Raw genomic sequence first — 22,692 nt, 5'->3', positions numbered from 1 at the left:
CGGGCGGCGCGTGCGTGTGACAATTTTTGCATAACCAACTTGGATCACAATCGTGACTCAAGTCCATCCTTGAAGCAAACATAACTTCCTTCCAAAGGGTTCACACCCCTAGACAAAAGTTGCCATTTTAAAGGCATATTGATAAACATATAAATGTATTCGATGGCCACAACCCAGGAGTAATTGAATAATCAATAAAGAAACAGAGCACTGAGAAGAAAAAAATGTTCCAACATATGTATAATATGTAAATAACTTTTTATATATTTCAAAATATTTACACATACCCAACTAAATACAAATTAAACATAAACCCAGAAACAATCTAATCTCCCTGAATTAGTAGAATCTTCACTTCAAGGAAGACCAACTTCCAAAAAAAAAAAAAAAAAAACACCCTTTTGTTTAGCTATGATTGCATATAAACAATCAAAAATTACAATACATGTTAGGCAGCGGATGGGGCGGCAATGGGGGTAATGAAACTAACACCACCAGCCTCTGCCAATGCCACCATTATTTTCTCAGCATCACTGTCAGCAATTGATACGTCAGTTCTCTTATAATCCAATGACTCGTCGTTATATATGTCCCACCACTTCTTCACTAACATCTTAATGTCTTCTCTATCCATATTGGCTTCTTTCCCAGTATACCTCCATGGCTTTGATCCCTGATCATCAAAAATGACAAATTCACCCTTTAGAATTTTCATAGTATTATTTATTTATAATAGGTACTCACTAAAAAGACCTACAAAATATTCAAATGTTAAAATTTATAAATTAGCTTTATTCTTTAGTTGGCTCATTTGCACCATACATCCAAATCCCCCTTTAAATTTTATTTTTTTGAATTCTTTTTTAATCCAATAGGTCGCTTCAAATCAAATAAATGGGGAAAAAAAAATTAAGGTCAAGACTAGATAAGGGATCACTCACCGCAGCACAGTAGTGAACAACTTTCACCTTATCAAGCTCAATGTTCTCTGGATGGCGCCACATCAAGGCCAAAACAAGGTTGTACACTGGTGGAATAGGCTTGTAAATTTTCCTAAAAAACATGTTCAAAAAGTCCTGCAAATACAAAAATTCAAACGTAGCACAAAGTAGTCCTAATACAATTAAGAAGTTAAAATGACAAAGTTACCCTCAAAGGAAGGAGAATTACCTGCTCTGCAAAAGGGGTAGGAAGGGTAATTTTGAGGGTCTTCAAGAGGTCATCATAGATAGAGAGATTGGGCTCATAAACAAACATGCCAGCATTGAAGTAGAGAGCAGGTTTAGGACCTAACTCTACAGGCCACTGGACCTTATTTGGGCACTGTTGACAATACCCAATTTTGTACTGTGGAGTGTGAGACCATGTCTTCTCACAAAAACAATCCATAACTGCATAGAAGTAACCATTTGGCACGTCGAAGAGGTGATCGATGTTGTCATACACTTGAATATCTCCATCCAAGTAGATCATCTTGTGGTAGTCCACAAACTGTAAGTACAACAAATATGTGTTATTTCAACTAAAAGTATAGTATATACAATTCTTCAATTTGGCAAAAAGAAAAAAATAATGTTACAAGATGATTTTTTTAAAAAATAAAAAAAGGTGCTATAAATTTAAATTTAAATATGGTATTTTATTAATTACATACAAAATTAGATACATACTTTATCAAAAAGTCAAAGTGGCTCATTTTGAGTTTTGTTAAATAAATTAAACCAAATCTTAAATCCTATCAAATAGAGTCCGCTATATAAATCATTCCTCTCAACTTGACTCTATATCGACTCTATCCAAAGCTAAGGCCATTTCGTTAGAGTTTTATTAAATAAAAAATTAAAAAAAAATTATTTAGTAATCTTAGAACAATATTTTATATCATTTAGCATGTATTTGTTTTTTTTTTTTGTTTTTTTTTCCATAATAAATCAACATAAAAAAGTAACAAATCTAAATTTTAACTAATAAAATATAAATTAGAACCCCACATATACACATTTCAATTTTCTCCAACAAAGGGATTAAAAGGATAGGGAAAAAAAAAGAAGGAAAGTTTACCATTAAATGATAATTTCAAAAAATTATTATAAATTCATGAAAAAATATTTTTTAAATTATTAGTATACATATATTTATAAATATTATCATTTTGTAATTATTTTTTGAAAACATTAACTGAAATAAAATTTTACTTTAAAAAAAAAAGGAATTTCAATTCAATGCTTATTTTGAAAAATTATTATAAATAAGTGATAATTTTTATAAATATTAACAATTAAAATTATAAATTCTGTATAAATTTGTGATAAAATTTTAAAATTATCGCCAACATGTAATTTTCAAAAAAAAAAAAAAACAAAAAAAATAATAAATAATAACACACGTGTTAGTTTGTCGTTCAGTACACGTAAGCAAAGGAGAAATGACCAGCAACATTTTTTTTTCAACAATGCTACATACCTTAAGAAAAAACACAAACCCAAAACCCCACTCACCTATGATCTAGGAGGGAAAGAAGAAAAAAATAAAAATAAATAAAAATATATCATTTTGGGTCATGGAGATTCTACTGAGGGTCCTCACCATTTTTATTTTCTTCCCACTCACCTATGATCTAGGAAGGGAAGAAGAAAAAAATAAAAAAAAATAAAAACATATCATTTTGGGTCATGGAGATTCTACTTTGAGGGTCTTCACCATTTTTATTTTTATTTTTTGAATGAGTCTAGGACTCGAGGTGATTGTATGGTTGAGATTGAGTTTGTATAAATTTAAATTATTAAATGATAACTTTAAATAATTTTGAGTAATTAAGTATGAATTGATAATATTACTATTTTTATTTTAATTGTGATCATTACGATTGCATATTTATAAAATATAATAATCTTTTTCTCAATTTAAAATAATTGTAAATTTATATTTCTATTATATAGCAATCAAAGTCCCAAAATCTCACCTCCCAAATGCGAAGTTTGGAGTAGTTGATGACATAATAGGGCATAGCGAACTGGGTCTGGTTCTCAGGTGGGTAAACCGGTGCGATCTCACGGACTATACACCCTTGCGCCACCAGCACACGGCGGTGCTCCTCCGGCACGTCCGGCAAGATCGCCACCACTAGTGGGTACGCACTCTTCACCTTCCTCAACCCCTTAGCCAGCCCCACCACACCCTTCACGTAGTCACCGTCTCCTGCTAAAAACGTCACATAAGCTTGTCTCGTCAGGCTCGCCGCTTTGCCTAGACCGGTTGTGGTTGACTTGGTGGTTGCGGTTACCAGATCAGGAGCCATTTTGGGTTTGATTTTCTTTAGAGAGAGAAATATGAGAATTCTAGAGAGAGAGGGCAGGAAAATGGTTTACTTGGTGAGTTTAGGTCATGAGAGGTTGTGGGTTTATATAGACATTGGCAATGGTTTAAAAATAAATGAATGGTCTAAACACGTGTGTGGAAGAATCCAGGACTAGGAGGGTCCATGTTGAGATTTGATTAGGACTATTTTTCCTTTAAGTAATACTACAAAATTGTTGTGAGGAAGGTTAAAAATTCATATTTTGTTTTTTTTTAAAAAAAAATTACAAAAAGAATAGAGAATTGATGTGATTTAAAAATGTTAAAATGTTAATAAGTTGGCTTTTAACCTAATTGTTAGGGTTTGTTTGGAAAAATAAAATAAAAACTTAGCTTGACTTTTTGATTTCTTTTCCGTTTGAGGAGAATTTTTTAGCCTCGGTTGAAAATATGAAAAAAAAAAAATTAATTTATTGACTTATTTAGATCACATCACTTTTTTATTTCTTTTATACATTTTTTTCATTATAAGTCAATAAGCCAAAAAAAAAAAAAAAAACCTCTTTACTTTTTTTTTTTTTTTTATAGAGAAAAAGTGATATAATCATACTTTGGACGTAATATTTTTTCTTATTAACTTATTTAGTCTATTTTATTTTTTTGTATTTTTTTTTAATCCCAACTCACTTCCAAACTAAGGCCTATTTTGAGAAGTATCTTTTTTTTGGCTTATTGATTTTGATTTTGATTTTTTAATTTTAAAAACGTACAAACAAGTGGAGGGATGGTATAATCCAAATAAGCCAATAAATTGGTTTTTTTTTTCTTAATTTCCAAAATATGCCTAAATTGTCAAATGACAGCTTAGGTTTAACTATTCAGAAATTATTTAAAATTGTCATCTTGTAATTTAGATTTATTTTACACCCAAATTTTATATTACACAAATTTAATCTCCACTATACAACTACCATCCCAAAATATGTTAGATGAATATATCTGAGTTAACAGACTTATTTTAGAGATTGACTCATGTCGAGTCCTCTCTCTATAGCTGAGAGCTTCATTCTCGAGGTTCCACCTAGGGCTTTTTTCTGGGTTTATCCCAGTTCTCTGGTGCCCTTTTTTCTCACCTCACAGCTGGTGTTTGTCTGAGCTGATATTTTCTTTCGCGCTCATCCGTTTTGGCCTACCTCTCATTCTCTCTTTCATCACTAACTCTGAACCATTTCTTTACATCACCCTCATTACTAGCTCTAAACCATTTCTTTACCTCACTCTCCTCCCATCCTATACCCCATTCTCACTCTCGATCTTGGCCCCTTCCCTAGCCCCTAGTGAGTTCGGAAGCTACTATGGCGGTTAACCCTTCCGATGGCCTACCTCTCATTCTCTCTCTCATCACTAACGCTAAACCATTTCTTTACATCACCCTCATCACTAGCTCTAAACCATTTCTTTACCTCACTCTCTTCCCATCCTTTACTCCAATCTCACTCTCGATCTTGGCCCCTTCCCTAGCCCCTAGTGAGTCCGGAAGTTACTATGGAAGTTAACCCTTCCGATGGCCACGATTTTGTTACACTGGAGCTTGAAGAGGGTACTGACGAATGTGAGGATAACTCTCCCTTATGCCTTATTGGGAAAATTCTAACCTCCAAAGCTTTGAATAAGTAAGCGGTTTCTCGAATTCTTCGGGGGCTTGGAAAACAAAAGCAGAGGTTTCCATTACGTCCTGGCTTGATAATGTTTATCTGTTCAAATTTGGGGATGAAAATGACAAAACATTTATTTTAAGAACTGCCCCTTGGTCAGTTATGGGAAATCTCCTGGTTCTTCAACCTCATTTAATCGGTAAGTTTATCTCAGAGATGAATTTCACTTATTCTCCATTTTGGGTCCAAGTTCATGGTCTCCCTATGGAGAAAATGACGCGTTAGAATGGGCAAATTATCGTTGAAATTATTGGGAAGTTGGTTAGTGTTGAAGCCCCTACTGATGGCTTGTTATTAGCAAAAAGCCTTCGGAGGATAAGAGTGGACATTAATACCTCTCTTCTCCTCCCTAGGGGATTTATGCTCAAAAGACAGAAGCCAAATTCAACAGGAAAGACCGATTTGTGGGTTGAGTTCAAGTATGAGCGTCTATCAAACTTTTGTTATGATTGCGGTAGAATTGGCCATGACAATAAGTCGTGCAAGTTTGTAACCCGCGAGGAAGGGAAATTGTTTGGTTATGGCTCTGAGTTAAGAACTGGGGTGGCCAGAAATTTGGGTTTAGCGGTTGAATATTACTGTGACCAAATAGATGGCTTGGAAGATAATCTACGACCCATTCTCTCACAAAAGAAGATTCCAACACCGACGAATAGGGGTGGCATGCATGGGCGGTTAGAACATGGTCAGGTTAGTACTGGAGACATAGTGGAAACATGATCTCCATTGCCTTTACTTCCTCAGCCAGCAGCAACAGAGCCCTCTATGGGGACACCTGTCTCGCCTTTTCCTACACTAAGGGGGTTGTACCAGTGAAGACAGGACAAAGTTAATAAATTTGGGCTCCTCTACTTTGTTGAACGAGGAGATTTCTACTCCTGAGGTCCGGCCCCTAAGCCCATACTCACTATAGTCACACAGGGGCCAAACACCACCTCTACTCTAATTCCTTCTCGTAATAGTATGGTGCTAAGCCAAAGCCCAAGTGAACCAGCCTACTATGTAACAGAGCCGTCTGATAGTGCTACTTTCTAAATTAGCCCACAAGCCCTCTTCCCTAACTGCCCCCATCCCTCAATTCAGTGTTACACACCTAGCCCTCCTACTAAGCCCATTTCAATCTCTCTTTGTCAGGATGCTCCCGAAAGCTTATTATCCTTAGCCTTTACTAGGCTATCCCTAAAGAGGAAAGCTCCTGATGAGACTTACATTATCCCTACCCCAACAAAAATCCCTAAGATGGACTACAAGACCTCAATCGCCCCTCTGTCCTTAGAACCCGTCCCTGTGGCTGACAAAGACAGCATCCCCAGGAAACAGGGAAAGAGAGGTAGGCCGTCAAAGTTCAAGGCCAAATTGAATGATGAAGCTTCGCAACAATCGAAACTGGTAGATGTTGTGGTGCATACAGATGTTTTCTGGGTTTCTGGATAAGCAGGTTAGGTACTCTCAAGCTCCTAATTCTTACCTCATGGAGAACCCATTGGAGGATACTACACAGGTGGTAGTGGCTGACCCTTAACAGCCACAAGCCCTATGTTAATAATCAGCTGGAACTGTTAGGGGATCGGGCAACCCCTGACAGTCCAGATCCTCCGAGGGTTGTGCACAACCCATCGCCCAAGTATTGTTTTCTTAATGGAAACAAAGAACCAGAGATTGAGATTAGAGAGAATTAGACGTAGTTTGCATTTTCCTAACAGTTGCTATGTGGAGCCAGTGGGTTTGGCGAGGGATCTAGCCTTATGGTGGACAAATAATCTGGATGTTGATGTCAAATTTAAGGATCACAATCTGATTTGGTGTGTTATTTTGGGCTCAGGTTTGGATTGGTTAGCGACTTTTATTTATGCACCACCACGACCCCAACTGAGAGATGGTTTCTGGAATTATTTAAGATCCATTGCTAGTGAGAACAGCAGGCCTTGGTTATGTATTGGTGATTTCAACGAGATTGGATCGGTCAAGGAAAAGGAAGGTGGAGTATAGCTAAGTCCTATGTGAATTGAAAAGTTTCACAAAGTTATGTCGGACTGTGCGTTTCTGAATTTGGAGTTTAATGGGCTTGCGTTTACCTGGTCTAACCACCAAAGTGGCTTGGACAAAGTCTGTGAACGACTTGATAGGGTCGTAGCAACTGTGGAGTAGAAAGAGATGTTCCCATTTGCCCAAGTGCTTCATGAATCCTTTTTAGGTTCCGAACATTGTCCACTAGTCCTTAATATTTGGATCCCCGGCCTGTAAAGAAGTTGTTTTAGCCAATTGGCAGTGTCCTCAAGTAGGGTGATCCATGTTTTGTCTGAGCCAAAAGCTGTCTAATTGTCATAGGGCTTGAAAGAATGGAGTTTGAGAGAGTTTGGAAATAATAAGGTGAAAATTAACATTCTAAAAGGCCAACTAGCAAATCTTCAAGCTCAACCGTCTTCAGTGGAGAATGATTAGTCCCAAAGAATTGTTCAGGCAGAATTAGAAGTCATCCTCCCTTGAGAAGAGATGTACTTGCATTAGTGGTCTCGAGTTGGTTGGTTACAGTGTGGCAACAAAAACTTCTCTTTCTTTCATGCCTCATTCACTCAACGGCGGCAGCACAATCAACTAGTTCAATTGCTGGATGAGAATGGTATCTGGTTAACCTCGGATGCTGATATTGATTACCATTTGTTTAGTTATTTTTCCACCATTTTCAAGAGTGATCAGGCAAGGGATTTGGACTCACCTCTTTCAGTAGTGGGGCTTCTTGTCACTGAAAATATGAACCGGATGTTAACTAAACCAGTCACTAATTCGGAAATCAAAGTTGCTGCCTTCCAACTTGGCTCATTAAAGGCGCCAAAACCTGATGGCTATTCGGGTATTTTCTATCACAAATATTGGGATGTGGTGGGTGCAAATGTCTGTGAGGCAATCAAAATTTTTTTTACTACTGGACACCTCCCGCAAGAGTGGAATCATACAAATTTAGTGCTAATTCCCAAGTTCCAAAATCCTGAGACACTTTCGCAGTATTGACCAATCAGTTTGTGTAACTTCAAGCTCAAAAATGTGTCTAAAATTCTTGTAAACAGACTCAAACCAGTGCTTCAGAGGATCGTCTTGCCTCAACAGTCGGCATTTGTTCCTGGAAGATTAATCCAAGACAATATAAATTGTGGCCCATGAAGCCTTTCATCACTTGAAGTTGAAGAAAAGAAGTGATGTGCATGAAATGGCGGTTAAGCTTTATTCCAACAAAGCTTATTATTGTGTTCAATGGGACTTTTTGAGCGCTATAATGGTAAAGATGGGCTTTGTTACTGTTTGGATTCAATGGGTTATGGAGCTCGTGTCCACGGTCTCATTCTCAGTGTTTGTAAACGGTCTGAAGAGAGTGGCTGTTGTCCCTTCATGGGGATTACGGCAAGGTGACCCTTTTTCACCCTACTTCTTTGTGATCATTGCCGAAGGTCTGTCACTATCCATGACCAACAGGCTTCGTGAGAAGTTGATTTCGAGAGTCAAAATGCGCAGAGGCTGCCTTATTCTAACACATTTATTTTTTGCAAATAATGCCCTTCTTTTTGCTAAGGCGAATAGGAGGGAATGCCATGCTCTTAAGGCAATTTTGGACGAGTTTAGTTACGCCTCTGGTTAGCTGATCAATTTTGAGAAATCAGGAATTATTTTTTCAGCAAATACACCAGAAAGTGTGAAGTCCGTAGTTAATACTTTGTTGGGGATGACTCCAAGTATTCGGGGGACAAAATATCTGGGCCTTCCCTTGTTCTAGGGTAGATTGAAGTCAGAAACATTTGGTTTTTTGATAAAAAAGGAAGTTAACAAGATGCAAGGCTGGAAGAATAATTTGTTATCTCAAGCAGGGCGGGAAATTCTGATGAAATCGGTTGTTCAAGCGATCCCCGCCTACGTATGGCCTGCTTTGTTTTTCCTAAGAAATTCTGTGAACGACTTAACTCCTACATCAGCAACTTCTGGTGGAGAGGTGATCCAATGGACAAAGGTATTCACTGGACCAACTGGACTTATTTGGCTCTGGCAAAATCAAAGGGTGGAATGGGGTTCAGAGACTTCCACTCATTCAATCTCTCCTTATTAGCAAAGCAAGCTTGGCGACTCCTAAAGCACCCTCATTCTTTTTGTGCTAAGATGTTGAAAGGAATTTACTATCCTCACTCAGATTTCCTCTCTTGCAATAGGGGCAGAAGACCATCGTGGGCATTGGCCAGCATTCTTCAAGGCCGTGAGCTATTAACCAAGGGGCTTCGTTGGCAGGTTGGCAATGGCAAGTCTATCCTTTTCTGGAAGGATAAATGGGTTTCTCAGTCCCATAATTTCCAAGTTCTCAATCCTCAACCACGGGACTACTACGTCTAGTGGGTGAGCGAAGTGATAAACCCGGCTCTACAAGAATGAGATCCTATCAAATTGTGAGAGCTGGTTGGTAGTAAGGAAGCTAGCACTATCATGACTATCCCCATTTCCTCAACTAGCCAAGATGATTATCTAGTTTGGCATCATACCAAAAATGGAAACTTCGAAGTCAGAAGTGGGTATCAGCTAGCTCTACGGGACTCTCAGTTAAGGTTATCCAATGGGACTTCTACCTTAGTCCAGCTGCCTCAGAAGTTTTGGAAGCAGATTTGGTCTCTCTTAGTGCCTCCCAAAGTCCGAAACTACTAGTGGAGGGTATGTACTAACAAGTTAGCTACTAAAGAGAACCTTTATCGCCGCAAATGTTCTCATTCTCCTTCCTGCCCGATCTGTGGTTTATGTCCTGAGTCCATTAAACACCTTCTATTTTAGTGTAGTTGGACTAGGTTGCTCTACGGGACTCTCAGTTAAGGTTATCCAATGGGACTTCTACCTTAGTCCAGCTGCCTGAGAAGTTTTGGAAGCAGATCTGGTCTCTCCTAGTGCCTCCCAAAGTCCGAAACTACTGGTGGAGGGTATGTACTAACAAGTTAGCTACTAAAGAGAACCTTTATCGCCGCAAATGTGCTCATTCTCCTTCCTGCCCGATTTGTGGTTTATGTCCTGAGTCCATTGAACACCTTCTATTTTAGTGTAGTTGGACTAGGTCGGTGTGGTTTGGGTGTGACCTTGGCTTCTTGACAAGGCACGATTCTATCTCCTCTGTTGCACGGTGGACTCAATCAGTTCTTGAGAGTTGTACTAATGATCAGGATCAAAAAAAGCGTTTGGGCAAGGCTGCCACAGTTGGGTGGTGTCTTTGGAAGGCTCGCAATGCCTGGGTTTTCAATCAATCCAAAGTGGACCCGATGCAAGTCATCAGCCAGGCCTCTTCTTCCTGGAAGGAGGGCTACTCGGCGGCTGCTATGGAAGATCCTTCTCCTGCCACTGTAAATAGCTTGGTCCAGACCTACAAAAGGTGGACACCCCCTAATCAAGGTATGTTTAAAGTTAATTGTGATGCTAGCTTTGCCTCCAATGGCAAGAAGTCTACTGTGGCCATGATCCTGAGGGATTGGAGAGATCGATTAATGAAGGAGTAGTTTCCACAGTCCACACATCTTCTGTCACTCAAGGAGAAGCTCGTGCTGTCAAGTTAGCGTGTATGTTTCTTCAGTCTCTTGGACTCTCAAATGTCCAGGTGGAAAGTGATAGAAAATCAGTCATTGACTTATGTGTTTCTGAATTGGTTCCTTCATGGGAGTGTCTTGCATACATATGCGATATTCGATCCATGAGCCAAGCCTCCTCCTTGTCCTTCTCCTGGGTACCTAGAAAAGCTAACTGTGTGGCCCATTGGCTTGCCTCATCAAAACAGCAGGATGCTCTCCCAATTGATTGGCTTAGGAATCCTCCTTTGCCTTTGAGGAATTTGCTAATTTCTGATTCTCTTGTATTCTGAGAGTTCTTTCTAGTTCAAAAAAAAAAAAAAAAATTTATCCTTTTTTGTTTTAAATGACGTGATTTTAGGGAGCAGACGATATTGTTTTGAAATCTGGGTGTAGGGTGGTAAACAAGTCCAACGTGTTGAGGATTCAATTGTTTAAGTTTGATTAATATTTTTGAAAAAATATAATTTAATTTACTTTTAGAAAAATAATTATAGAATTATTGAAAAATTTATGACTTTAATTATTAACGTTAATAAAAATTTCCATTAATTTGTAATTATTTCTATACATATGCACTGATATGTAATATTTTTTTAAAAATTTTAACGAATTTAAAATTTTTTTTTAGCTTAGTTTGTTAAAATTTTGAATTGATTTCAAATAAGTTTTTATCAATCTAAACTCGAATAGTTTGATGTTTATAAAGTTTTAGATTTATTGAATCTAGTCGAATGAGTAATTGACTATTTGAATTTGATTTGAAAATTTTAACTGGTTATAAAATGTGTGTCCTATTTAAAAATTAATTATTTTAATTGATTTTTTATTAAAAATATAAAAAAAGATAGAAAGTGTGATAAAATAATTTATAATAACTTTTTAATTAAAAATTAAATTATGCAAATTTAACGAATTGAAGGAAAGTTGGGTCCCTAAGAAATAAGATCGTACGTGTGGGAGTGTGTGTGCCGACGTGATTAGGATCAGACGGTTATGTGTCTCTCTCGAATTGAAGACACTCGAAATGGGGGCGGTGCAGGAGAAATATGAGTATTGATAACAATACTAAAAGTTTTATTAAAATTTTTATTAAAAATCTTATATAAATATTATTTTCACACCATGTGGTCCGCACTTATAAGAGATATTTTAAAAATTTTAATAAAATTTTTAAAATTTTTAGCATTTTAGAGAAATATATAAAACAAAATAAATGTGGATGATAATAAATGAAAGGGTAAATTACATTGACACCCCTGAGCTTTAGTCTAATTATATCTCATCCTTGACATTTTAAAAATTATATTCTCACTCCTGTGATTAATAGTCTCATTTCACAAATTCTTACTTGTATAAAAGGTAACAACTCTTAGTAGAAAAATAGAAAAAATTATGTTGAAAAAAAAAAAATAAAGCAAAGGAAAGAAAAAAAAAATAAAGGAAGTAAAGTAAAATAAGAAAATAGAGAGTATATGAATTCAACGTCTTCATTCTGTCTAAATAATTATAATGACAGGGGGTTAGTGTAATTTTTCAAACGTCAAGGATCAAATGTATTAAATCTAAATCTCATGAAGTGTAAGTGTAATTTATCCTAAATGAAAAGGTGGAATATAAAAAAGATTCTACTATCTTTTGGCCTTGTTTGGCTAGGGACTACTTTGGTTAAAATAGTCAATAATGATAAAATTAGCATTTGACCTGTGTTATACACGACTGAATGTATATTATAATGATATATATTAATATTTTATGAATTTTTAGATAAATTTATTTTTATTTTATTTTTGAATTTTGAGATATATAATAAAGATATTTATTAACAATGCATGAAACTTTTAGATCATAAAATTTAGAACCCCATCTACTTTACCATATGACCTAGCTGGGGGTGCAACTTGGGTTGACCCAACTTAAGTAATTTAATTTCCTAAAATTATATAGCCTTGAGAAATTTAAGTTTGTAAAATTTTATGGTCTTAAAACTATTTTAAATTTGGTCAAGACTAAGAAAAAAATTTACTAATTTAAATTCATGCCAGAGCTTGAGTAAAAATTGTCACAATCTAAACATTATGATTTTTATTGTTAATAATATATAACTCTCATATTGATCCTATGCATATACCGAAACTTTTTATAAAAAAAAAATTAGTTTAGGAAAATTGATTTATGTACATTTTAATTTTTTTTAAATTGTAATATAAGAGAAAATTGTACTAAAGTATTTTTGTATAACTACCCATTTAAATAAAAAATTATATTATTAAAAATTTTGTGATTAGGGACAACAACATCGTATGTATGAAAATCTAAAATTCATTCAAATCTAATTCAAATAAAGTTGGTGACTAGTTAAGTTAAGTTCTTCTTTTTAATTATTTATTTTTTGTCATATCTATTAATGGCTCTATTTGGTAGAGTTTTTTTAAAACTAAAATTTGATAATAAAAAAATAGAAACTAAAAGTATCACTTTCCTAACTTTTAAATAATCAGTTCTCCTAACTTATTTAAGTTATTTTTATCTAATACGATATAAGTAAAGGCTGTACCAAATAGTTTGGTACATATTTCCAAATTAAAATAAACTATAATTACTTCTTAAAACCAAATATGGGTGTAATTTTGGCCCAGCTTAGCCTACCCTCAAGCCTCGTGGGCTCCCACTAAAAATCCAGTTGATTTACTCGTGCAAAATATCGGCCCACACCTTAGGGAAATTCGGGTCTGAGTTGAGTCTAACAGTTTATTTATTATTATTTTTTTTTTATCAAAATAACTTAAAAATAACATTGGAAGTTGAGCGGGTTGAGCCAAAAAAATATGGACTAGGCCTTAGCCTGTGGGGGTCGGATTGGGGCCGAGCCTCGAGCCTGGTTGGCCAGGCTTAGTCGAGCCTAGGATAGGCTTCGGGCTGGTGGGTTATTTTTATACCCCTAGAACCGAACATCCCTAATGAGTGATCAAAGGAAAATTTACCCATAAGTCCTAGTTTATGAAAAGTTGAACCATTTAGTCTTAAAAGTTTTCTTATGCTCCATTTAGTCCCATTTGCACATCAATCTAATGTGCGAAATATTAATCTGATGTTCGAAATCTAATGTTCGAAACATTATTCTGATGTTCGAAATCTAATGTTCGAAACATTAATCTGATGTTTGAAACATTGTAATGGGACCTTTCAGTCTATAAGAAAACTTTTAAGACTAAACAGTGTATAAGTTATTAATTTGGGATTTATTGGTGCATCCCCCTATTCTTAATTCTTATTTTTTCTTCTAAAAAAAAATGTAAGTTTTCATAAAATTTATTTTACCATTGAAGAAATAATTGTCTCATTGACATAATTTTTTTTAAAAAAATAATATTTTAAGATGCAAATTTTAACGAAAACTTAAAATAAACTTTTGATAATTGATTTTTTTGCTAATTTTTAAACTTTGTATGAAAGAACATATAAAAAGGTAGAGAGAAAATAAACTTTTAACTCTGCGTAGTAATTTTTTTCATAGTATTTTTTTTCTCCCCCTCTCTCGGAAATGTCAACTTCCCATACAAGCTTAGTCTTTGTTTGATATTTAATTAAAAAAGTCATATTTCTTTTAACTCTTTTGTCTTCATTAATTTTTTTTAATAATTTTATAGTTTTCTGGTTCGTCTAGTGCGGAAGAATTTAAAACTTAAAAACAAAATCACTAAAACAAAAGTAAAACAAGCCAACTGCTTTTTACTTTTTTTTTTTTTTTGGTCTCCAACATAATTTTTTTCCCCTTTTTTTTTTTTTTTTGTCTAGGCTTTGTTTGGGATGCCCATTGGGGCTAATTTAACCTAAAAGACAAAATAGACTATTTTGGTCAAATATGATAAAATGTCACATCAAATTCATAATTATTTGATTTTTTTTTTCACAAAAGTTAAAAAAAAAAAAAACTATCACAAATTGGACTTTTTAGCCCCAGGTTAAAATAGTCAAAAAGTCAACCTACATCTTAAATGAAGGTTTTTTTTTTTTTTTTTGGATAGGTATCAAACGAAGGCTAAGTATAACCTAAAAGTTTAAAACATTCAAAAAATTTTTTTTAAAAAAATGAGAGTTTATTAAAGGAGAAAAAAGTAAATAAAAAAGTTATTGAGAAGATAATCCCAAACACCTAGTTAGTAGATAAAAATACGGGCCACAGTTAACAAGATTTTCAATATCAAAATTATGAGGAAAAGTGATTGAAAAATTTAACATTAAACACCCAAAAAATTCTTAGTTTCTAAAATAATTAAATTATAAATAATAGATGGTCTACATAAAATAATTAGTTCTATTTTTTTGTTCATTCTCCAAAAATAAAAACAATAATAGCATCTATTTTTTTATTAGATAGATTATAACATTAAGTTAATATAATTGATCAAACCATCCACATGATTGCATATCTCAACTTACTATATTATTATATTTGATGGAACAATAAATATTTTAAAAGTAAACTTTTGAAAAAATTATATAAGAATTGTAAAACTCTGAGTACAATAGTGGTATTTGAAAAAAAAAATTATATTATTTTCTACACATATTTTATAAAATTCTACTATAAGGTAATTTAGAGAAAAAAAAAAGTCATAATTAATAGAAAATAAATTAAAGTAAGTTTTAAAATGAAAGAATATGCCATTATTGTTTATTGATTAATAAGGAAATGTTTTCAAACTTCTTTAATGTTTTCAAACTTCCTTACAAAAATAGGAAAATATTGAATTGAGTTTTAATTACATAACATTCTTGTAAGAAGACTAGAAACAAATTATATCTTGTATAAACTTTTGTTAGAAGGATTTAGAAATTAAAAACTAAATTTATTTTTGTTGGAAAATTTGGTTTTTTTTATAGGTTTATTTAGACCAACTTTAAACCTAAATTTGAGTGGGTTCCACACGTTTTTTCGGGTGGGTCCAAAGAGATAACGTGTTCCTGGTCGCATGGCAAGTCACACAGTGAAAACGGTTCGTGAAAACTATTTATGAGTGAATAAGAAATTGACGTCGTTTTTGGGTTCGTGGAATGAATATTTCAAGAAGTAAAATGTGGGTTTCCTTGAAAAAGGTGGTTCCATATTGAAACTTTAAGAGAGCTTCTGTATGTATATAAGCTCTAGGTGGCAACATATGGGCTGGGCCCCAAGGGGCACTCCAAGTTTGTAGAAGTTATGGACAATGTGAAGCTTAGCCCAAACCACCACAAGCGAACGCATCGCCACTGCCGTCTGTCCGGACGCGGGTATAGGTTGTGGGTCGGGTCGGTTCTAATATTAATTTATTTGAATTTTTTCAGAAATTCTTAATGAAATTAAATTCTAATTTTGTGCCAAAATTGAATTTAATTTTCTGTCCAAATGTTACCTCCTCCAGTCCAATTTTTTCAAACAAATTTTCAAATCTGCTACACCCGGAAGGATACAGTTTTTGCATAGAACAGATTTAAACTGCCCAGACAGATTCAAATCTGCCAGTAATTTTCAACAGATAGAAACTGCCCAGCAGTTGTCTGTTTGAAAATAGATCTGTTCATTTGAAATTGAACCTGTTCGGACAGCCTCTGTTTGCCTATAAATACCTCAATTTCCAACAGTCTTTTGCATTCGAAATTCATCAAGTTTCCTTTCAATTTTTGCTCTCTTGCATAATTTATTCATCATATTATTTTAGAAATTTTTTTTGAGAGTATAGAATACAGGTTTTGTTTACCGTACAAATTGTTTGGAGTACTACTACAATTTGTGAAGATTATTGTATCCTAGGAGATAGACGCCTTTTATTTGTAAGCACTGTAGCGGTGTGAATCTATCTTAAAGATAGAGTGTCACACACTCGACTTGATCTTTTTAAGTTTTGTTCGATTCGGTTAAATAAATTCTGTAAGTAATTTATTTTTATTTATTTAATTTGGTTTCAAATTTTTTATTTTACACAAAAAATTGTTCTAACAATTTTTTGTGTCAGCATTTTTAAAAGAAAATTTGAAAACATTTCCTTATTAATTAAACAATAATGACATATTCATCAATTTTAAAACTTATTTTAATTTAGTTTCTATTAATTAAATGTCCAAGAAAAATTACCATATCATGAAAACCTAGTGCGTTTGGTTTGAGTTTTTTGAATTAAGTTTTTTGAAAACTGAGTTTTTTAGTTTTCGTATTTTTTTGTTTTTAGTGAATATTTTTAAATTTTAAATTTTAAATTTTTTTTTTTTACTTTTTTAGATGCACCTTACTTAGATGTATCTAAAAAGTAAAAAATTTGTGAAAAAATATTTTTAAAAATTAATAAATACATAAAAATACAAAAAATGTACAGAATTATGGTATTTTTTTTTGTATTTTTAGTATTTAGTGAATTTTTAAAAGTTTTTTTCCATTTTTTTTTACTTTTTAGATAAATGTATGTTAGGTATGTTTAAAAATTAAAAAAATTTGCTCAAAATATTAAAAAAATTCAATAAAAGCAAAAAAAACACGAAAAATAAAAAAATAGAATTTTTTGAAAAGTGTTTCTGAAAAATGATAACCAAGCATAGTTAGTTTAATAATTTATAAATTCTTCAAGAGCTAACAATGTATTTACTTATATAATATTAACATAAAACCCGTGCTATGCACGATTTTAAATGAATAATTAAAATTTTATATTAAAAATTAAAGTAAAAATTTAAAAATTTAAAAAATGTATAGTTGAAATTATGTGAATTAGTTATTTTCATTTAAATTGTACTAAAGTCGTGTTTTAATTGTGTTATCATTTATATTTTATTTTAAGTATTAATTAATATATATTTCTGTCATTATGTAGATCGGTAACATTTTAGAGCAAAAAAAATTAGATGCATTATAAAAATTACATTTAGCATAAATGATAAAGATATATATTTTTATATTAAATTTTCTTGAAAGGTATATATAACGATTCTGGTTTAGACCCGACCCATTTGTTGTCTTTGGATTTGAGAACTCATGTACTTAGCTGTTGTCCATCTCATTTCCATCTTGTTGCGTGTGAGTTTGTCTATTGGGAGTTTTGGTTGCGTTTGAAACAAGTTGGGAAGTTAGTTCTTCAAAAAGTTGTTACCCAAATTTTGGCTTGTTTGCTCGATCGATCATTCCTTAGCTTGAATAGTCTTTTACAATCTGCAAAACTACTGAGAGTTTGATATCTTCGCTTGAGTGGTCTTTCTTGCGCTCGAGCGATCTTTTGCAAGTCTAAACTACTGGGATGGGGTCATTGTGCGCTCGAGCAGTGGTGTCACTTATCATGTTTGTTCGCTCGAGCGGTTTGTGCGTATATCAGTTTGAAAGGAAGCCATTTTCAGTCGCTTTTTTAGCTCTCTCTCTCTAAATATAACGATCCTGGTTTAGACCCGACCAGATTATTATTTTGGATCTATGATTCCTTGTCGTGATGGTTGTTCATGCCTTCTTTCATCTTATTTCTTGTTGAGTTTGGTTTTTAGAGTGTCATTGTTGCGTTTGGAATAGGTTAGGAGTTAATTTTTCAAAACAGTTGCTGCCTAGATTTTGGCTTATTTGCTGAAGCAAACTTTCTTACGCTCTAGCGAACTTTGAGAACTTCCAGTATTTTTGCAAGTCTGCAAAACTACTAGAAGTATGGCATTCCTCGCTCGAGTGGTGTTTCTTACGCTTGAGCGGTCCTTCTTGTACTTAAGCGGTGTTTTGAAACTCTCAGCACTTTTACAGGCCTGCAAAAGTACTGGGAGGTGGTATTCTTCGCTCGAGCAGTCACTTTGTTCGCTCGAGTGGCCTCTCTTGTTTTGTGTTTGGTCACTCGAGCAACCATTCTTGCGCTCGAGCGGTCTGCGCATATATCAGTTCCTAAAAGTCACTTTTTGAGTCATTTTCTCATCTCTCTCTCTGTCTCTAAAAATTCTAAAATCTTAGATTTTCTTCCTCTCTCTCTAGAAACCATCTTTAAACCTCAAATACACAATCATCCAATGATCTCTACACCCTAGTCCCTTTAAGAAAAAGATAGAGCTCACCTAGAGCTTCTATTTGATCAGAGCAAAGTCTATTTTTGACTCCATTAAAGTTCAACCTTGCTCTTGTTTGTATTCTAACATGAGGTAAGGATTTCTCCACACTTTTGTATGGCTTTTAACTTAGTTATTTGATTTTCTAAACAATGTTGGGATTTGGGGATTTTGAACAAAATCTAGGGTTTTGGTTTAAAATTCAAAAAAAGGATTTTCAAAAGGGTTCTTAGATATGATTGTGGACTTGTAAATATGGTTGAGTTGTGATGAAATTGTGGATTTCTATCTTTGGAATTGATTTATAAAGAAGGGGACTTTGTTCTAAAATGTGAATATTTGATTTTGTAAAGAGAAAATGGAAATTTGTTGGATTTTATGGAATCAGAATGATGATGATGATGATGGTGGAGTTGGATATGCATTATCACTCCCATCTTGAAATTTTGGAAAGTTTACTTTTATGGAAAATTATTTATTTGTTCATAGATATTTGTTTTGGGTTATCGGTGGAAGATAACTATGATTGTTGTAAAAATTGTATGATAATTAGGAGAATTGAAACTAATTTCTCATCCATTGCATTGAGCATTTGTTGCATACTTAACACATTGAAAATGTATATTGTTTAAGACAAAAGGGTGAATACCTTGGTGAATCTAGGTGGGAAGTGTGGTTGTGGTATTATTGTTGGCATGTGTGTCCTTGGTGAAAGTCCAGAAATCCGCGCGGTTAGGTGCCAAGCCTTGCGGTTAGTACCGGTACAAATGACAATTGGTAGTGCTTGTATAGCCTACTTGCAAACACGTACGTAGAGATTCCCAGCGTTGTATCCACTGTCCTGTTTTCTATTGTAAAGGAAATGATTTCATGAATTGTGATATAGAGCTGGCATTGCATAGTTTTGGAAAGAGATGTAAAATATTTTGGCATGAGTATTGCATATGCATTCACCTTATACCTTTGTTAAGATTCATATATTGTGTTAGAGTATCTCTATTAGGCTTTGGCTTGCCTTATGTGGAAAACCATTTTCAAGTGTTGATGATATGCCTCCGCCAAGGCCGTAGTTTGGGAGAATTTGGAGCCAAGAGCTTCTTTTGTCATCGTTGTAATTATTTTTGTACAAATCTAAGGCTTTATTTGTATTGAGTTTCAAACTCACTTTTATTGTAACCAAGCATCATCTTAGAAAGTTGTAGTCATTAGGTCATTTATATATATGTTTAACTTTTATTTCGTACTAGTAACTCGTGGCACATGCTATAGATTTAGGGTTAGGACTTATGAATGTATAACTGCATGTGTTACCTTTTGTACAATGGGATTACATGAATGGAAATATATTATATTCAGAACTGTATTATTATTTAATTAATATTGTGGGATAGTTTTATTGTTATATTTTCGGGGTGTTACAACTTGGTATCAAAGCTACCAGGTTTGAATACTGTGGGATCGTGGGACATGGTTTTTACCACAGTGGGTTATCTCGCTAATTTGTGTTAGAAATAAACCTGGTATGCTATGTAATAGCATGCTTATGTGACTAGATGGGTATGGGATTTAATTTCTAAAATATTGATTGGGTTTGCGAGTTTCTAGAAGTCCTGTTAGAAGAGCATTTGATCACTGTTATTTCTAACTAGAACTCTGACAACGTCGTACGACAATCATTATCTAGAAAGAAAATTCGTATATGTTTACGTGACTACGTGCTTATGTGGAGTAAATTAATTGTTATCCATCGCATTAGGATGCAAGTGAGTTAACTTCGACACATTTGTAAATGTGTTAATCTCTTGTGTTATCTTCATTAGGATGTCAGGACGTGGACATGGTGGTGGTAGGCATGGCAGGCCTAGACGACAAGAGGTGTCGTTACTAGATGATATTCTGGAGCAGAAGGAAGAGGTTGGTTAGGCCAATGTGGCCAAACTAGTTAGTTAGTAGGCCATGTGCATTTGCACTCGTGAAATGACCGGAGCTTTGCGGGAATCCATGGACATTCACAGAGCTGAGAATCAAGTCCAGGCCTATGTAGCTGAGACAAGGCCGTCGTTTCTTAAAAAAGAGTTCTTCTAGTCTAATTTAGATGAGTTCTTGGAGGATCTGAAGGAGCCACTAAAGGCGGATGAGTGGTTGGAACAAATGCTGAAGTCGTTCGAGATGCTTGGCATCGAGGACGATGGGCTGAGAGTGACCTTGGCATCCTTCTAATTGAAGGGAGATGCAGGTCAGTGGTGGACGTATGCGCGTGGACGTATTGAGGTGACTTAGGAGGCCTTTGTCAACGCCTTTTAGGGCAAATTCTTGCCTCCCACTACTAGGGAGAAGTTGAGAGACCAGTTTCTGAAGGTTAAGCAACTTAACACACTAGTAGCCAAGTTTGAGGCTGCCTTCAACCGTTTATCGAGGTTTGCACCTAAACTTGTGGCGACAGAGAAACGTTGTTGCATTGAGTTCGAGAAGAGATTGAGGACCAGGCTCCTTTTCAAGGTGGTTGGGTCTATGATAAGGGACTACGAATGCCTTGTAGAGGCGGTGGCTCATCTGGATACCGTGGTTCAGTCGGAGAAGGAGCAGATGAGGGGCTCCAGGCAGAGAAATCAGGAGGTTCAAGGAGAGACTCAAGATAGTGAGAGGTACAGGGGTTCCACTCCACAACAATCCTAGGGAGCACAGTCTGGATCTACTTTTCTGGTACCTAGTGCTTGGTCAGGGAGAGGTGGTCAGGATGGGATCACTTGCTTTAAGTGTGGTTAGTTGAACCACAAGTCTTTAGTTTACCCGTAGAGAGGAGGACGGCAACAGTCTACTTTGTCTGCAGCTCGTTCTCAGAGCCAGAGTCAAGGGAGAGGGCAACCACCTACCTGTTATCAATGTGGGCAGTCAGGGCACGTGAGGAGATTTTTTCCTCAGTCGGGTGGCACATCTGGTGCGTCTGGTTCGAGGCAGACACCGAGCCATCAGCCTACATCATCAGCACAGGCCTCGAGGGCCAATTAGAGAGCCTCTTCGTCTCAGTTAGTGTATCAGACTTATGCTTCGAGGGGTGAATAGGTAGAGCAGAGACCTATGGGACATGTTGTCACGACCCAAACCCGCCCCTATGGGTTTAACACCGTAACCGGCCAGTAATCCAAGATTACCGAAAGCCTGCTTAACAGTAATACAGTAATACAGAGTACAGGGGCTGGCGAAAGCCAAAACAGCAAATAAACAATGTCCAATGAGCTGTGACAGTCTGTATGCAAAAAGACTTTTCATTCAAATATATATACAGTCGGACAAAACAATATGTACATATATACAATCGTTCAGTTCAGGGACCTAATCCCTATTAAACAGTACAATACAGTAAACAAAACAGTTACAGAGACAGAAGGGGGAACTAAAACACCCCTAAGCCATAACTTGACAGGCTCGGAACCTCGCAGTGAGGCACAGTGGTTGGCTTGACAAAACTGGAGCTTTCGCCGACGTTTCTAACCACGGTCTGGTGGCTGTGCACCTACATATATATATGAGCAGTAAGCTAAAGCCCAGTGAATAACACAATGCGTAAAGGGGTTAAGAATGAATGTCCTTACAGTAATGGAAACAGTTCGTTAATTCAATATATCAGTCATTCAGTCATATGTGGTACATCCATTAGCATAACAGTACAGTAAATAGTAGGTCTTAAGAGACCGAACAGTAAATGATGGCCATCAATCAGTAACAGTAGTGGTTCCAACAAGGGAACTGACAGAGATCTCTGTAACAGTAACAGTGAACAGTAGTTGCTAAGGATGCAACAATACAGTTCAGAATATAGGACATACATTCATTTAGTTAACAGTAACAGTTCAGAAAGCAGTACAGTTCAATTGTTCAGAAGATAATCAATTTTAACATATCTTTACACAGTTGTTACTCACAGAGTTCTGGGCTACAGTAAAGCTAGAGCGCGTCCCCAGTCGCCAACTCTACACAGTTACAGATCGAACACACACTAAGCTATACAGTTGGGAAAGATAACAACTTAATCCCTAATTGGCCTCGGTGTGGTTCTACATCTA

The 22,692-nt window shown here is 35.1% G+C and overlaps 1 protein-coding gene across 1 annotated transcript; it reads right to left on the bottom strand.

The window, feature by feature from the left end:
• Positions 1-237: 237 nt before the first annotated feature.
• LOC114315540 (galactinol synthase 2) lies at positions 238-3,429 on the bottom strand. The gene is made up of 4 exons (XM_028262141.2): positions 2,963-3,429; positions 1,171-1,491; positions 942-1,076; positions 238-673 (listed from the first exon to the last, which is right to left on the bottom strand). The coding sequence occupies exons 1-4, from the start codon at positions 3,296-3,298 to the stop codon at positions 449-451; spliced, it is 1,017 nt and encodes a 338-aa protein (XP_028117942.2). The 5' UTR covers positions 3,299-3,429; the 3' UTR covers positions 238-448.
• Positions 3,430-22,692: the final 19,263 nt, after the last annotated feature.

This window comes from Camellia sinensis, chromosome 5, assembly GCF_055761805.1.
Source record: "Camellia sinensis isolate YWXY chromosome 5, ASM5576180v1, whole genome shotgun sequence".
Classification (NCBI taxonomy): domain Eukaryota; kingdom Viridiplantae; phylum Streptophyta; class Magnoliopsida; order Ericales; family Theaceae; genus Camellia; species Camellia sinensis.
The sequence above is the reverse complement of the archived record's forward strand: the minus strand, read 5'-3'. Positions and strand labels throughout refer to the sequence as shown.

Excerpts from the sequence above, each read along its gene's own strand:
- LOC114315540 (XM_028262141.2), bottom strand. The coding sequence starts at position 3,298 with ATGGCTCCTGATCTGGTAACCGCAACCACCAAGTCAACCACAACCGGT. Across the intron at positions 1,492-2,962 it reads CCAAACTTCGCATTTGGGAG|TTTGTGGACTACCACAAGAT; the intron begins GTGAGATTTTGG and ends TTGTACTTACAG. Across the intron at positions 674-941 it reads TTGTTCACTACTGTGCTGCG|GGATCAAAGCCATGGAGGTA; the intron begins GTGAGTGATCCC and ends TTTGATGATCAG.